The 16218-nt window shown below is 41.9% G+C and overlaps 3 protein-coding genes across 6 annotated transcripts in view; 1 reads left to right on the plus strand and 2 right to left on the minus strand.

Moving 5' to 3' along the window:
• Window positions 1-94: 94 nt before the first annotated feature.
• xkr8.3 (XK related 8, tandem duplicate 3) lies at window positions 95-4895 on the minus strand. Of its 3 annotated transcripts, none has more exons than XM_020597479.1 (4): window positions 4766-4895; window positions 3692-3831; window positions 3022-3209; window positions 95-2606 (listed from the first exon to the last, which is right to left on the minus strand). In XM_020597479.1, exons 2-4 carry the CDS (start codon window positions 3829-3831, stop codon window positions 1855-1857), a joined length of 1080 nt encoding a protein of 359 aa, XP_020453135.1. In that variant the 5' UTR covers window positions 4766-4895; the 3' UTR covers window positions 95-1854. The 3 variants fall into 3 exon arrangements, with proteins under 3 accessions (XP_020453135.1, XP_020453134.1, XP_020453133.1); XM_020597478.1 differs by lacking the exon at window positions 4766-4895 and adding an exon at window positions 4178-4252; XM_020597477.1 differs by lacking the exon at window positions 4766-4895 and having other exon boundaries at window positions 96-2606; window positions 3692-4131.
• On the plus strand, window positions 4170-10361 carry srsf4 (serine and arginine rich splicing factor 4). 2 transcript variants are annotated; one of them, XM_020597480.1, is made up of 6 exons: window positions 4170-4363; window positions 5916-6055; window positions 7658-7770; window positions 8174-8388; window positions 8509-8586; window positions 9448-10361. In XM_020597480.1, exons 1-6 carry the CDS (start codon window positions 4257-4259, stop codon window positions 9932-9934), a joined length of 1140 nt encoding a protein of 379 aa, XP_020453136.1. In that variant the 5' UTR covers window positions 4170-4256; the 3' UTR covers window positions 9935-10361. The 2 variants fall into 2 exon arrangements, with proteins under 2 accessions (XP_020453136.1, XP_020453138.1); XM_020597482.1 differs by lacking the exons at window positions 4170-4363; window positions 5916-6055 and adding an exon at window positions 7051-7228.
• msto1 (misato mitochondrial distribution and morphology regulator 1) overlaps window positions 10228-16218 on the minus strand; it is a 9684-nt gene continuing 3693 nt past the window's right edge. Inside the window, exons 10-15 of the mRNA XM_020597484.1 lie at window positions 16122-16212; window positions 15607-15738; window positions 15135-15319; window positions 13365-13469; window positions 13163-13275; window positions 10228-12330 (exon numbers count right to left, since the gene is read on the minus strand). Of these exons, the coding sequence (XP_020453140.1) occupies window positions 12071-12330; window positions 13163-13275; window positions 13365-13469; window positions 15135-15319; window positions 15607-15738; window positions 16122-16212 (886 nt within the window). The 3' untranslated portion in view covers window positions 10228-12070. The remainder of the gene's footprint in view (window positions 12331-13162; window positions 13276-13364; window positions 13470-15134; window positions 15320-15606; window positions 15739-16121; window positions 16213-16218) is intronic.

Below are 16218 nucleotides of genomic sequence, written 5' to 3' on the forward strand. Positions count from 1 at the left end.
CATACCTGAAGTAGATTCCCAGCTGGAACAAATGCAGAACAAGTAGCTGGCGCAGGCTCACGCAGCTCTCCACCTTGGTCTTCCTCTCAAAGTTGTCATAGCTGTACCAGAGCCAGCTGAAGGCCTGGACGAGCACCGACGAGCCCATGAGAAACAGCAGCAGCACGCCGAGGCTCACGTATGCCTGTTCCCAGTAGAAGGACAAAGCGGCTAATACATCCAGCACTATGTCGAGCAGTAAGAAAACCAGACCCACACAAGTGAAGACAAAATCCACGCAGGAAAACTTCAACACACCCATAGTGACTGTCATAGACCAGAGAGCTGACACATCGCATGCTAACCTTGCCTTGAATGAGAAACGAAAGTACAAAGTTCAGTATTTAAACTCTTGTTAACTCCCCCTCCCAACCAATCCTAATACTATTATGACACAATCACTCGTAGCTTGCACACACCCACCTGTGGAAAGCTGTCATTTTAACAAGCTGTGGATAAAGAAGAGACACATCTAACTGTAAATCATTCAAATCAGACACTGTTTGCAGGCTGCACCACAGTGTCTGGGCCAGAGAAACAAATAAAAACACATAATAATTATTCTTACCACTTTATTGACTGCACATGGCCAATGAGGTAAAAGGCAGTAGTGACCCTAACCTTTGGTTTCAGCTGAGTATGTAACAAACAAGTGGATCTCTACACATTCGCTGAAATTAGCAATAAACCATGTCAAAACAAGACATGTCAAAGTCTCACATATAACATTTAGACCAATTTGTACAAACCTTTAAGAGAACCCAAAGAACTTTAAATATCACATACCATGGTACTGGAATCGTAGCAGTCGTCCAAGTGTAGCACAGTATTGCTCAGTAAATTCAGACAGTGATGAGCCTGAACTGATGTAAACAAATATGTTTTACATATTCTTTCAACATTTAAACAACATTAGCATTTCCACCTATTTGAAATCTAAAGGCAGAGTCGTGTGCTAACATGTAAACAATCAAATCTTATTTACCCCATAAAAAAAAAATCATCTTGAAGTGAAGCTAGTGCATTAACAGAAACATTACAGCTTATTGTCAAATCTACATTCAAAGTCATTCAAAATGGTTCCCGTCATAGCAGCTGTAACATGACCCAAAAACACATGCCTTGGATATTTCTTGTGTCACATGAAACTCTGGGAAATCTAATCTGATGATGTTTGCGGCTTAATTTAAAATTTAGAGTTGTGAAATCTGACTTCTTGGGCTTAAAAATTCTGTCAAAACTGAATATTGTAAACCTTGTTATTTAATATTTGTTTACCGACACAATGTTTTTTGGCTCCCGTAAAGTCTGAAATACAACTCTAACCTTTTTACTTTGTTAGTTTTATAAGACACCATGCCAAATTACCATAGAGTCAAATGGAGCTAAGAAATATCACAGTGGAAACCATCATCTTATATTGTGGGAGCTGTCGAGTGTCCCATCATGGCAAAGTTGCAAATGAACACACAGGACAGCTTTATGGCAAAGTTGGATTTTTTTACATGGTTTTTGCATAAATGAAATGAGCTTAAATTTCATTTACTGGATTCAGTCTAACTGATTTTACAGGAATTAATTATATTGCAAAATATGTATATTGATAGTAGTGTAAAACTGCAAATGCTGGTAAAGAGGATTACATCCACTGTGACCACTGGCTCAAGTACTGAGCCTGCATTTTAGGCCAGTATACACTGAGCATCTGGTGAAATTGCAGTACAAATAGGAGACGGGAGATAGCCTGCTGTAATCCAGCACAGAAAGTAACAGGCACCTGTAGTGCACTACCGGCTGTGACACACAAAACAGGAATCACAAATGTGGTGACTTTGCTCCATTTGTGCCATCACTGTTTCCTACGACTCCTTGCTGGGAGTAAAAATGAGTAGCATGGCAGGCCATCCGTTTGTTGAGGAGCTGGGAGGACACAGCGGTGTCCTGGGTGGAGAAGCGTCTAAAGGAGACAAGTGCATCAGGCAGATCTTCAGCTAGTCGCGGGTCCCTCACCAGGGGCCTCCACAGTTTTGGGTGGAAGCAGCAGTAATAGAGGGCTTTAAAGAGCAGGCCTAGGAGGTAGGTGAGAGGTAGAGTGATGATCAGAGAGAGGGCATATGACTCAGTCTGGACAGGGTCTCTGTAGCACCACCACGTGACCAGCAGGATTCCTGTGTCTGTGATGCTGAAGGAATGGTAGATGAGACTTCTGTCCCAGGTGCGGCCCTCCGCTACGTTAAACCAGCTGAAGTACCAAATGACCCCCACAGTGGCACGATAGAGCCACTCCCCACTATCACTGTCCATGAAGTCTGTCCTCTGTTGCCATGCCCATAACACAAAGACAAACCACAGCATCAGAAAGTGAGCAGCAATGCAAGCAGGTAGGACAGAAGCAAAAAGGGCGAGGGCTGCCACACGAGGGGCAATGAGCAGCAGGTTCCACAGGAAGTAGATCAAGGAGGAACCCCAGGGCTGCTTGACTTTGTCTGGGACAAAGGAACGCAGGGAGCGGTGGTAATCCACCACCATCCAAGCTATGGATGTGGTTGATGCAGCAATGCTAACAACTGCAAAAAGAGAAGGCAAACATCAGTGTAGCAACCAAGAGGAAGTGTACACTACACACATTTTGTGGTATGTCATGACCTGTCAAAACAAAAATTGCATGCTTCTACTTCCTCAACTATGTGAATACAGACTGGTGACACACTAAAGGAAAAGTCCCAATCCACAGGGCACGAGGGATCACTCAATGGTTTGAGGAGTATGAAAATGATGTGAATCATATCCTGTGACCTTTGCAGTCACCAGATCTCAACCCAGATGACGACATATGGCAGATTTTGGAGTGATGTATTAAACAGCAGTTACATTGGTTTTTCATTTGTCACCTGGTTTTATCACACATAAAACCAGATCTTCAATTGTAGTTTGTTTTTTTCCTTGTGGGGTGGAAATAAATTAAACCAAAGAGGAACTCACACTGAACAGTCCTGGCCTGATTGGTGGTCAGCATGACATAGATCATCAGGGTGAGCTGAGGAGCACACTCAGAGAAGGTCTCGATGAGCCTGAGCATGCTGAGGTCATGTGTCAGATAAACAGCATACTCTGATCCTTCCTCTTTCCGCCACCAAACCCTGAAGCCTTGACATATGGCGGAGACGTGTCTATATGGACGAAAATGTCAGAGCAAGACTGCTGACAAGGGATGACACAACAATGATCACATGCCAAATCCATGCAGCTAAACCTCTGACAAAAAATAGGCAATCTGGCATAAGGACTGTCTTCAGCAGCACTGATTCATGTCATTCATACAACTTAAATTCCTTATTAAAAATTTAATATTTTATGTAAATATTCTCAGTTGCAGCGTCACCGTCTTCACCGTTATCTCCGGGTTTTGAACTGCTGGTCAAAAATCCCCTTGGGCCCCAGTAATCCATCCATGGACTGAAGTGTGTTTGCAACTCACGGACTGGGCGTTTGATTTACATTTAGCCTGTTTCTGAAACTCCCCTCATACTGAGAAACCAAAAGCCACAAGAAATAAAGCTCTGCGCTGGTATATCAAGTCAAGTGTCAATATATCAGATCTTAATAACTTAAACTACAATAACAATGTCTCGGCTCTGTTATTAACACCTACCTGCAAAGGAAACCCAGCTGCAACACATGCAACAGGCATGAAAGCTTCACTCGGTCCCCGAAGAGCACAGTACTTGCGCCGGTCTGTGCGCTGAACCCCGGCAGCTGCCGGTCGTACGTGAACCAGACCCAGCTGAACATCTGCACCAAGACAGACGATAGAAACATGAGACCGACCAGTATCCCGAACCAGAAGAAGTCCCCGCGGCAGTAGAACTCTATGGCTACCCACACATCTGAGCCCCAGTCTAGGAGGAAAGTGCACACTCCCATGACAGAGAAGACAAAATCGATCCAGGAGTATTTTGAAAAAGAGGCGCACTCCATGTCTGAGCCCGTTAACTAGCTAGCTAGCTGGTTAGTTGGTTAACCTGTTTCCATTAGCATTCAGCTAACGTCCCGTTACTTATCTACCAGTCACCTAAACTACTACTTCTTCCTCTTTAGTCGTTTAATGGCGGCTGGCAAATAACTTTAGGTGCATTACCGCCACCTGCTGGGCTGGAACAGCAGCACAACGTCGCGCTTTCCTTTGTGTGAGCTCTGTCTATTATTTCGTCAGCACCATGTCGAGAGTGTATATCGGAAGGTTGAGTTACAGAGCCAGAGAAAAGGACGTGGAGAGATTCTTCAAAGGCTACGGAAAGATTTTGGAAGTCGACCTGAAAAATGGGTAAGGTTGAGGCCGTTTATTGAATTTTTTTTTGGAACGCACTGGACGATAACGAGTCTCCACAGGCCTCACCGTTGGCCTTGTTGATTGCACGGGCCTGGGCTGCTAATGCTACCTAGCTAGCATATGCAGCATTTATCGTTAATGGTCGTCGAAAATGTGACTTGCATCGAGGTCTCAGTTTATAAGAAGTGTGATTTCTTCTGATGCAGTGTGTAACGTTAGTAGCTGAAGGTGGGTGTTTGCGAACATCCGTACAATGACTGCGCTACCTCGACGACGGTTATCGTTAGCTGGCTAAAGTTAGACGTGGCAATGTCACGGCGGCTGCACATTTTTCAAAAAAAAACCGTTAGCAAGCTAACAAAGTGCAAGCTCAACTACACATTAAATTGATCGTACTTCCTACTATCAGCCTGCATGTCTTGTAGTTGTGAAATGCAGTGTTAAACGTATTCAGTTACATACATAGCCTTCTTAATAATAATCTTTTGTCTTAACACTTATTGGAAAAGAGCGTGCTTGAGCTAGCTAGCTCTAATTAAGTTGTAGGTCCTCTATTAGCAGTTAGGACAGCTAAAGGCTGTTTCAATTAATTTAATACATACAATTTAATATTCTCTTGATCAATTAATTTTGTGGTTTTTAGATTTCATAAAATGACAAAAATGCCCAGTATGACTTCACAAAACGTAGGCTGGACATGTGAGATGTAACGGTATGAAAAGTAAATATCACAATTATAGTGACTACAATTATCATGGTACTGTTAAAATGTTCAACAAGTACGTAAACTAACGGCAAACATTCACCTATGTTTTTTTTTTCTAAACTGACAATAATTATTAGTATCCTGCTTCCTGTCCACTCTGTAAACAGGGGGACAGCAAATGTACTATTAGTTATATTATTATTAATCTCTATCTCACACACACTTTTATATTCAATCTTCTCTGTTGCATTTGAGTACATAGAAACAAATGTGCCTAGTGTGAGTACACCCCAAGTCCCCTCAGGATCCTTGTTAAAACCAAATTATGCCCACACTAATGACTTTGTCTTCTTAGATGGATGAAAAATCTCCAGAGGGTTGTCACTGACCCAAACAAACCCACATATACTGTGCTTGACAACCTCCAGCTGAGTTTGGTTGATCCTGGGCTGTATTTAACTCTCTAATGGGTGGTAATCAACCACGATTTTGAGTATATTTAAAATTTGAGGTGCTAATACTGACCTTTGGAAATTTTACCATGACACTGGTAACAGTTTAATTCCTGCAGGACATATTGAAGTGGATCGTTTTGTCTCTTAGTCCAAAGCAAACGAAAACCAGGTTACAGTAGGCAGCCGCCTACAGCACTTAACTGCCTAAGAAGGAAATACAATATGGTAGCCTTTAACAACATTTTGTTGTTAATGTTGCGCAACGGGGTGTATATGGCCAGTTTGTGCAAACCACAGATCTTTAGTTTTTCAGTGTAGTAATTTTGATCATATCTCAAATGGCTTGTTGTAATTTTTTGTTAAAATAAGTCCTCTATCCCCCCAGGTATGGGTTTGTTGAATTTGATGACCCCCGTGATGCAGACGATGCTGTGTATGACCTCAACGGCAAAGAGTTATGTGGGGAAAGGGTCATTGTGGAGCACACCAAGGGACCCCGTCGAGATGGAGGCTATAGTGGAAGGAGTAAGTGTCTAATTGAGTATTGTTTTTATTTCACATGAATAATGTCAGTGATGAGGGATTTCATTCATTACAGGGAATCATTAATTTGAACTTCAAAGGGGAAAAATTTCAAGCTTGTCCTTGGTGGCTGATGTGCATTCAATTTATATCCTAATAATCACAATAGAAATGTTGGCGTGACACTACTGATGGTGTGTGGTCTGCAGCTGATACTAATGAAGATCATTTGTTGCTGTAGATGGTACTTAAATGTGGTTCAGTGTTGTGGAACAGGACACAGTAGATTTTGGAATTTGTAACTTTGGGAAATAACATTTTTCTGATAGATTTCTGAGTCTCACCCAGCTTTACTCTTACTTTCTCTCTCTCCCTAACAACTGTGCTGAGTCCACCCTCGCATTGCAAAGTTAACGGGCGTTTTCTCAGGTGGAACGTTCTTTTCAGTTGTTGAGTCACACAAACCCATCTACATCCATCTGAATTTCATCCCTATTTGCTGCTGTTCTGATCCTGGTGAACCTCTTGTGTTTTGGAAGTCCTATTTAACATACAGGCATGTCTCAGTTTCTGGATATCACACTCCAGAGCAGCAGTTTTGTCTTGCAAATGTGTTAAGCAGACCATGTACAAGTAGCACTTAACAGTGTTTCTTCACCAGCTGAAGAACAGTTACCAGTACATGATTAAATTTGTGTGCACCAGAGCCACCAATGACTTGAAAAATATTATGGGTTTCCATATGCTGGAATGAAACTTTGTTAAATAAAAATAAAAATGCAGTTACATGTGAATGTGATGGGGAAATGGCTTAGTGATGGCAAGTAATATAACTGTATTAATTTGAATACTGTAACATAAGTATTTGTCAAATATCTTGTAATCTATTGATGTCTTATTCCATTTTTTATTTTATTTAAAATGATTGTCAATTTAAAAGTAAAGATTTAACAAAGAACCTCAATGTTTTAATTGAAAGAGTCCTTTGCTGACTGCCTGCCCCTATTGCTGGCCATGGTGTCCCCCCTTTCCAAGAGTGTGGTTTGACCATTCTGGGCCCCTGGGCAGACCAAAAAAGGGAGCCATTGTGAATGAAGACCGCTTTTCCCATTAGGCCCAGGCCGGGTGGTGAGGATACCAAGGGGTTAGGAACAGATGTGGGTTCAGCTCTCATAGGTGCCTGAAAAAAAAGAACATGTATTATAACAGTGAAATGTTTTTAGTTAGGTTAGTTTAGAAACTTGATTTAGTTCACCGTAAGTACTTCCTCGAACAGTTAAGTTTTTTTTAATTTGATTTTTTTTTCTTTCCTATTTAGAAACTAGGTCTATTGAACTTCTACCAAAATTTTAAGCTAAAATTTTAATAAAGCTTGTCAACTTGTAGGAATACTTAATTAGGTGTTTGTTTTTTTTTAGGATTTCAGGAATCTTATTTCTTGTTTGTAAGTCTTTTTTCCACCTTTGCTTTTCCCCTTCTTTGTTTGCTTTTCCCAAGTGAATATTGATACATTTGTAGTGTGTAGCTTGGAGTTTAGCATAAATGCATCATCTCACTTTCTTCTCGGTCCTCATTTGTCCTGTTCTTTCCTTGTTACCTTGAAAGGTGGATATGGTGGGCGCTGGGGGGGAAGAGACCGATATGGTCCACCAATAAGGACAGATTATCGCCTCATTGTTGAGAATCTTTCCAGCCGCTGCAGCTGGCAGGACTTGAAGGTATGAAGTTTTTTTTTCTTTTCTTCAGTGTGAAGGAAGTAATGTCAGGGACCACAAACACTAAAGCTGTCCTCTCATTTGCCGGCTGTCTAGTTCCTAACAACTTGAAATTTAGAATTCGAGTGCTTTAGAACTGTTGGACCAGTTGTACATCATAGTGGAAGCCATTGTTGATTTCCAGACAGTTAAAAGGAATATTAATACAGACAACTGCTGTGCACACTGATAAAAGGTCACCACTGAAAAATCACAAATCTGCATGAATTCTGACCAGTATGCTAAAACAAATGCCAGAGCACTCCTAGCAGAGGCTGCAGCACTGAGTTTGTCACCATGTCTGAAATTATCTTTATAATACTCATCACATATCCCCTGATCACTGTTTGTTTCCATATCTCAAAAGGACTACATGAGGCAGGCAGGGGAGGTGACTTACGCTGACACCCACAAGGGCCGGAAGAACGAGGGGGTGATAGAGTTCAGGCTCTACTCTGATATGAAAAGGGCTCTGGAGAAGCTTGATGGCACAGAAGTGAATGGCAGAAAGATCCGACTCATTGAGGACCGTCCCGGAGCCCGACGCCGTCGCTCTTATTCTCGCAGCCGCAGCCACTCCAGGTTTCGTGCCTCACTGTGATCATACCATACTTCTGATGTATACTGAATAACTGGACTCTAGTCTGACCAGTTGTTGGTGATTGTCACTAAACATTTGTAACATAACGTTTTTTTTTCCAGGTCCCGTTCCAGGAGTCGCAGGTCTCGCAAAAGCCGCAGCCGCAGTGAGAGCAGCAGTCGCAGTCGCTCCCGCTCCAGGTGAGAAACCTCTATCAGAGGGGATGTGCAATACATAGTTTATACGGGGGGCTAACATTATTTGTAACTTACACATAAACTTAGTTATGTCTGTTGTAATGTGATCCGACTTTTAGCTGCTGCCTGCGTGACTGTTTGAAATGACAACTTGCATTTCTTATGAATTTTGTAAAGTGACAGGTGGGCCTAACTTGAAAAACACATGGTATAGAAGATGGAATAACAACAGAAGGGCTATAGGCAGCAGTGTCATGCAGGGGGATAGAATAGCTGAGAAACGCTACATCCTGTCCAATTTTCAGTGGGTTTATCAAACAATGTATAAAATCAGAATTAATGCACCTTTTACATAAAGTGAGGATGCTCTCATAAGCTAATGGCATGAATGACCTTTATCAGTTAGTGCAGGAAATGGAAAAAAAACCTGAATCGGATGATATCTGCTGCGGGACTCTTTGTTCTTGTCGCTGAACATAGTTCTTTGACTCTGGCTGGAGGTTTGGGTTCATTGATGTGCTGCTGATTTAAATTTAGGACCAATCAGAAGCCTCCCTGATGGCGTGTGATGGAAGAGAACCCAAGCAACTCCAGTGCCTAAAACGTAGACAAAGTGTGCATCTTGTGCACGTGCCAAATCCTAAACATTGTAACTGTGGAATTTATCTGATTTCCCTTTTTCAAGCTTAAATTGTGATTGAGTGTTGCAAGTTCATCAGGAGATGGAATTGATAATTGGTGCAATAGCTACACTAATAGTGGAAATTATTTCAGTAATTTTGTAGGGAGTGTGTGTTTTTAATCCAGAAGTTGACAGTAGAAAGGAATGAAACCTCATCCTTAACCATTTATTTTTGTCCACAGGGCCGTGTCCCGCTCCCACAGCCGATCTCGTAGCAAGAAGAATAAACCCAAGATCAAGAAGGAGGAAGAGGAGCACGGCAACGGTGCTCAGAAGGGCAAAGAAGGCAGCAGGAGCCGCAGCCCCAAGAGCAAGAAGATCAAGAAAGAAAAGAAGGCCAAGAAGGAGGAATCCAGGTCCAGATCTCGCTCTCGCTCTAGGTCTCGTTCCAGGTCAGGAATTAAGGATCGCTCTAGGAAATCTGGCTCAAAGGGCCGCGAGCAGCCCAAGAGTGATGATGAGGGAGGTGAGCCTGAGAGGGGCTCTCGCTCCCGTTCTCACTCCCCTGCAGAATCCAAATCCAGAGCCAGGTCTAAATCAAAGTCCAAATCAAAATCCCGTTCCCCCTCACCTGCCAAAGCTCGGTCCCACTCCCGATCTGCCTCACGGTCGGAGTCCCGCTCCAAGTCTCGCTCCCAGTCTCGTTCTCGCTCCCGTTCCCGCTCCTAGTTTAGATTTTGGACTGTTTGTCATGAGCCCTTATACCAGTAGCCCCCTGTCCTCTGTTTACATTGTCCGAACCCTGGAACACTACCCCTGCCCCCAGTTTTTTTTACAAGTAGCTGTAGGATATCAGGCACTCAAGCTCAATGTCTGTTATGCACATGCTACTCGGTTTCATTTGTTTTCAAATCAACCTTTTTTTTTTTTTTCATTAGAGTTGTCCCATAAGGAGGGGTTTGTACAAAAACAGGGTGTAATCTCCATTTTATGAGTTTAAATGGTGTAGTGTGTATCTTAGATTTTTTTTTTATTTTTTTTCAAATGTAGAAACTTACTCTCAGTATATACTGAGTGGGAACATGGCCTGGCATCACCTTTTTGAAATCTTTGTATCATTTTATTTCAGATTAAAAACAATAATGCCTATTCTGAATTTGTCGAGATTTTGTTTTTTAAATTGATAACAGATTCAAAGTCAGTGAGTCCAGCATGTCCATCTACACCGATTTCTGGGATCAGATTATTGTATGTTGGTTACTTTTCTTTATACTCGTTTTGGGAACCAGTTTGTTTAAAAATCGTAGACTAGATCAACTAATAATTCAGTAAATTTTATTAAATTACTGCAGTTTTGCATAGTTAACAGTAAATTTCACCTTCTCCACCTTTAGGGAACAGGATAAGGCTGGTGACTATTTGTTTTTGTTATTAACTAATTTTGCCAAAAGACCAAACCAAAGAACATCTATAGGTACTAAAAAAAATTTTGCGACAGGGTAGAGCACTTAAAACTTCCACTAACACTTCATGGTCTTTTGACAGTAACAAAAGTAGATTATCAGCCTTATTCTTAATGACTTTAAACAATTTCCTGGCCAAAGTATGTGGGGCCAAATCACAGGGTAAAATATTGACTGACAAGGTTGTAGGGCTGCATGATTTGTTTTGTGTGAGTGATTTAGATCCCTGTGCAGTCTGTCTCACATGATATTGATTCTGCTGTTTGCATTAGCACGAAGATGCCTTACATCAAACCAAGCCCTCCCTTTTCTTCACTAGGCTGTTAACCAATAGTATGAATGTGTTACAATTGCTTGACGAGCTGTAGACAGGCAGCGAAGACTGATTCAAAAGCTAATCCAACATGTTTGTCATTGTGCTGCCTGCCCTGTACACCTAGTGCCAAATAGCAGTTGAGGCAGAAATGACTTGCGTTGAGGTTATTGGTTAAGGCATCTCTGTCCTAATGAAAACATGGCAGAATCATTGTCACATGAGACTGAGATTGCATAGGGATCTAAATCATGATTACAAAACTATCACTTGTAGAATAGCATTTGTGGTCGCTGGCTTTAGCTTCATCAAATTTGCATTTTGACTTTTTTGCCAGGTCACATTGGACTGTGTTACAGGCAAACTGCACATTTACCACAAGACTTTTAATAATTGTATAATTGGTACTTTCTCTAAATTAAGTATATCTTACTTCTCTCCATGTTTCCTGTACAAAGAAATGCAAGTTGTCCTGCAAGAATCCGCCAGGTGACGTAAAATGTCAATTTTTGTCAACTGGTAGGATAAACAGGGATTTGTGTACAGGAAACATGAAGGGAGGTAAGGTGATTGTAATTAAAATATACTAACAATTCTAATTATTAAACCCTTGTTGACAAGTCAGCAAAGTTTGTCTTTAAGCAGTTTCCAGTATGACCTAGCCAGTAAGAACTTAAGTATCGAGAACCATCAGAATCTGTGTTGTCAGTCACCTGAGGTAATGCCCAGTAGAGGTGCGCCAACACTGTCTTCTTGTCAGTACAGTCATTTTATAGTGTACATTTTGTGTAAAATGCATTAAATTACAGAAACCGTTGAGGAAATGTGAGCAGTCTGTAACATTGGCATGAAGCTACATCCATCTCCTTAGTAAATACTACTCATGTGCTTCTTTTAGAGTAGTATTGCAGTCCAGTTGTCTTCATTGTGTTTCAGTAAGAGTACTGTCGCCATGTAATTGAGTCCCGGTCCTTCAGTAACTAGAGACACAACTCCTCTTCTGGTGCCCATGACTACATGCAGGCTGGTAAACAAAGTGGACAACGAAGTTACAGTCCATCCAGATCTTGGACCTAAAGACTGTCCACATCAGTCATCATCATCCTCCTCAGAGGAAGAGCGCATCACCCCGCCACTGTCATCTCTGTAACACCGGGCTAGTAGGCAAAGTTGCTCCAGCGCCTCCTGGTAGTCCGCCATTTCAGGCCCATGGGAGAGGAAACTAGCGGCCATGCGGCGGATATCGGAACCGCTGGCACCACCATGCAGTTCTGACAGCCATGGGCCAAGTGCAGGCCCAGACTGGAGGGAAGTCATGACAGGCACAGAGGAAACCACAGGGACTGGAGCTGCAAAGAGAAGAGTTGGAGGATAAGGTTGGTCATTTTCTATGTTAATAGTATTTTATAAAGAGACTACAATGATTTGCCTCTTGCTCTACTCAGTTAATGTCAGTCTCCAACCCATATTAACATATTTATCTGTGCCCCATACCACCAGTTTGGTTCAAAAACAAACTGAAACACACAGCCGTGCTGGGAGACATTTTTCTTCATTACAAAGCACCAGACCCATATATTTGCTAAAATTAGTGCCCCACAAGCTCCGGATGACCGTAACGTTTTACAGCATCTGAAGCGAGCAAGAGCCACCCGCGAAAGCACAGGAAGCTAGCAGACTGTAAACAAAGCAGAAAGCTCACACCTGTGCAGTTGTCTTGCTACTTCACACACTGTAATAAGTTTTTATCATTTGGATCTTTTGGGGCAACATTTTTAACAAATATTAGGGTCTGATGTTTCTTAATGAAGAAATGTCACCCAACGCAGCGGTGTGTTTCACTGATGTTTTTGAACGGACGTCTGTGGCACACATGAATAAGATAATCCAGGTTGGAGACTGAGATTAATTGTGAGTAAAGGCAAATTATTGTGGGTTTTTGTCTCTGTATGGGGAGAGTTGAAAATACTATTAATCCAGAAAATGACCAACCTTAACATTTAAAGGCATAGACAAATCTAAAAGACATGGCATGAAAATGGTGATTTCAACCACATTAACATCGGTATTTAAATGCAAACTGGCATATTTGAATACTAAAATTGAAAACAGATTACCTACCCAATGAACAAACAGTCGGATATTCGAGTCCAGCCCTAGTAATAACAGAAATGTACTCACAGCCAGGTGGAGGCGGTTGGCTCTGCAGGAAGCCTTGAGAATCAAGGTGTTGGCTGAATATCTGAGGGAAAGGGGGTATCAGCTTACTGGGTGTACACACCAGCTGCAGAGCCCTGTGAAGACGGAGTAAGGAGAGAGGTGAGGGTTGCAACACTCTTCCTCCTAGAGAAAAGTAAAAGCATGCATCAGTGCAGGGACTCACAGAGGAGCTGTAGGATAAAAGGATCCGATGTAGGACGCCAGCACATCCTCCCCACTGTGGAGGCTGTGCAGAGCAGTGGGAGGTGTAGTCCCCGGAGCCAGACAGCTGATAGAAGATTATTTCAAAAGAAAAATTCATGTTTAATACCTGCATGTTCCTACAGACGTTTTCCTCTTCATTTATGGAAACAAGGACAAAGCTGCAACTTCACACGTTTTGATTTGCAAATTAGCACCAGGACAGGTTATTAAACCTGAATCATGCAACACAATTACAGATACAATTAGAAATATTTTTTGTTAAAACCAGCTAGAGTTCAGGTTTATTTTAATTTTTTTGCCGCATTTCGTTGTTTAGCACCTAATTCTTTTGTTCCGATCTCTCTGCCTCAACTTAAAAAATATGTCTTACAGCTAAAACCTGCCTCTCCCCTGGATTCTGTCCCAGCCAGGATTATTAAGGAGGCTATCGACACGGTCAGGCTCTCCTTGGTCACTCTTATTAATTTGTTCCCTTAGCTCGGGCTCGGTTCCCACCGCCCTTAAGCATGCTGTAGTGAGACCACTTCTCAAGAAACCCAGTCTCGATCCATCCAACTTTCGCCCAATTTCCCTACTACCTTTGTTATCTAAGGTGATGGAAAAAATTGTTCTTACTCAGTTGCAGGCGCACTTAGATCATCTGGACCTTACCGACATGTTTCAGTCAGGTTTTAGGTCCCGCCATAGTACGGAATCTGCTCTACTCAAAGTCCATAATGACATTACCATGGCTCTGGATGCCAAGCACCACGTTATTTTAGTTCTTTTATATCTCTCGGCAGCCTTCAATATGGTCGATCGTGCACTTTTACTTTCTAAACTTTAACATCTCGTTGGCCTGAGGGGCGCGGGCTTAAAATTATTTTTTTTTTTTTGAAAAACCTTTTCTGTTATTATTGACGATTTTTCATCTGATGTAGCCCCACTTACCTCAGGCGTCCCTCAAGGCTCGATTCTGTTCTTTTTTTCACTACATTGGTTGCCAGTACAATGAAGAGTTGATTTTAAGATGCTGCTATTTGTCTTTAAAGCCATACATGGTCTCGTCCCACTGTACCTGCCGGAGCTGCTATCTATCTATGTCCGCGCCGAACCTTGCGCTCCGCTGAGCACTTGTCCTTAGTTGTTCCGCGAGCCCGATCCAAAAAATGGGGTGACCGCTTGTTTGCTGTCTATGGTCCTAGACTCTGGAATTCATTACCGCCTCACTTTGGTCTATAACCGAGCTAGCAGTTTTTAAGTCTACTTTAAAAACTCACCTTTTTAAACAGGCTTTTGGTGTTTAATCCGTTTTATCTGCCCCAAAGGGACATGGTTTAACTTGTTGTTTTATACTATTTTATTTTGATGAAACTTTGTGCTAGGATTTTATAAACCTGTGTTTTGGATTGATTGTTTTTAGTATTTTTTTTAGCTGATATATATGTTCCACTGTGCAGCACTTTGTGCTCTTCGGAGTTGTAAAGTGCTATATAAATAAGGTTTATTATATTATTATTATTATAATTCCACATGCATGGTAGGCTTTTTTAAGCACTAAATGTGTCAGTTTAACAAAGTTTGAACTGCAAAAATTACACAGTCATTTTTTTAAAAACACTGATTACCGTGTATGGAAAAATGAGATGGCCTGCATCGGTGCCTCCAACTGGCTCTGTATGATACACAGTATAAATAGTTTCTATGAATAAAATACACATGGTACATCAGTAATTCATGCAGTTCTGACCTGATTAGTCTCTGGCCTTCAAAGCCTCTGAGTGTCGCCCACTGGCTGTAACATCGACCATCGTCTGGTTCAGAACAAGCTGACAGAGGTTTCCATGGCGGAGCATCTGCGCAGGCACTCAGAGCATCAGGGAGCGAGCTGCCGTGCATCATGGGCAATGGGACGGCACCATAAGCAGCCACCACCTTTAATTTAATTTAAAGAGATCACAGTAAATGAGCAGGACAACTAAAGAAGGTAACTGTTTATCACTGCAGCTGGAACAGTCCTGCTTGGCCAGTCCTACTGATAGTGTGGACTCTATCACAAGGATGTTTTCATCATCAAAATACAGTACAGTAAAAATATTAGTTCTAGATAAATAAAATAAAAAAAAGGAAAAGAAAAATCACTTGTTTCTCATGCTGCAACAGTTAGACTTCTCCAGCATCGTGTTTCCAGTAGTGTAAGAAAACCTGCAGCAGTAAATTACCTTTCTCCCTGCTGCGGCCAGGGTGTCTGCTACCTGCCACATGGGGACGCTGTTGTTCCTCAGCCTGTAAGGAGCAGTGAGGGCGTCCAGGGCCAAAGCCAGGACAGCGCTGGAGTGGTACCACAGTGAGGGCTGGCACGGAGGAAAACACAGTAACAAACATAGATTATGATGCATATGTACACATTTAACAGGAAGTCTTAAAATGTCTAGGTTATGTAAACTCAAAATCCAGTTTTAGGTAGATAGGTACTTTATTGATCCCACAGTGGGGAAATTTATAAGCCTAACCATGTGGTTCTGTGTTCAATGAAAAGACAGGTTTGACACTTTGAGCATCATGCTTCTTTAAACTCTAGATTAAATTTAATTTAAAAAGTCAAAAATGTCAAGGCACTGAAAAAGTCGAAAAACATCAAATCTGACTGAGTGGAACTTGCTGACTGCCACATTTCCATTCATCACAGAAGTCAAAAAGAAAATTAAACAGGTACAACTTAAATTAAAAGCCTCACATCATAATTGAGGTAAGGGAAGGCAGTAGGAGAGGAGGGTCGTCTGCCCAGTCCACCACGCAGTGTCAGCGGGCAGAAGAAAGAGCTGTGGCTGGGC

The sequence above is a fragment of the Monopterus albus genome, unplaced genomic scaffold, assembly GCF_001952655.1.
Source record: "Monopterus albus unplaced genomic scaffold, M_albus_1.0 scaffold34.1, whole genome shotgun sequence".
Taxonomy (NCBI): domain Eukaryota; kingdom Metazoa; phylum Chordata; class Actinopteri; order Synbranchiformes; family Synbranchidae; genus Monopterus; species Monopterus albus.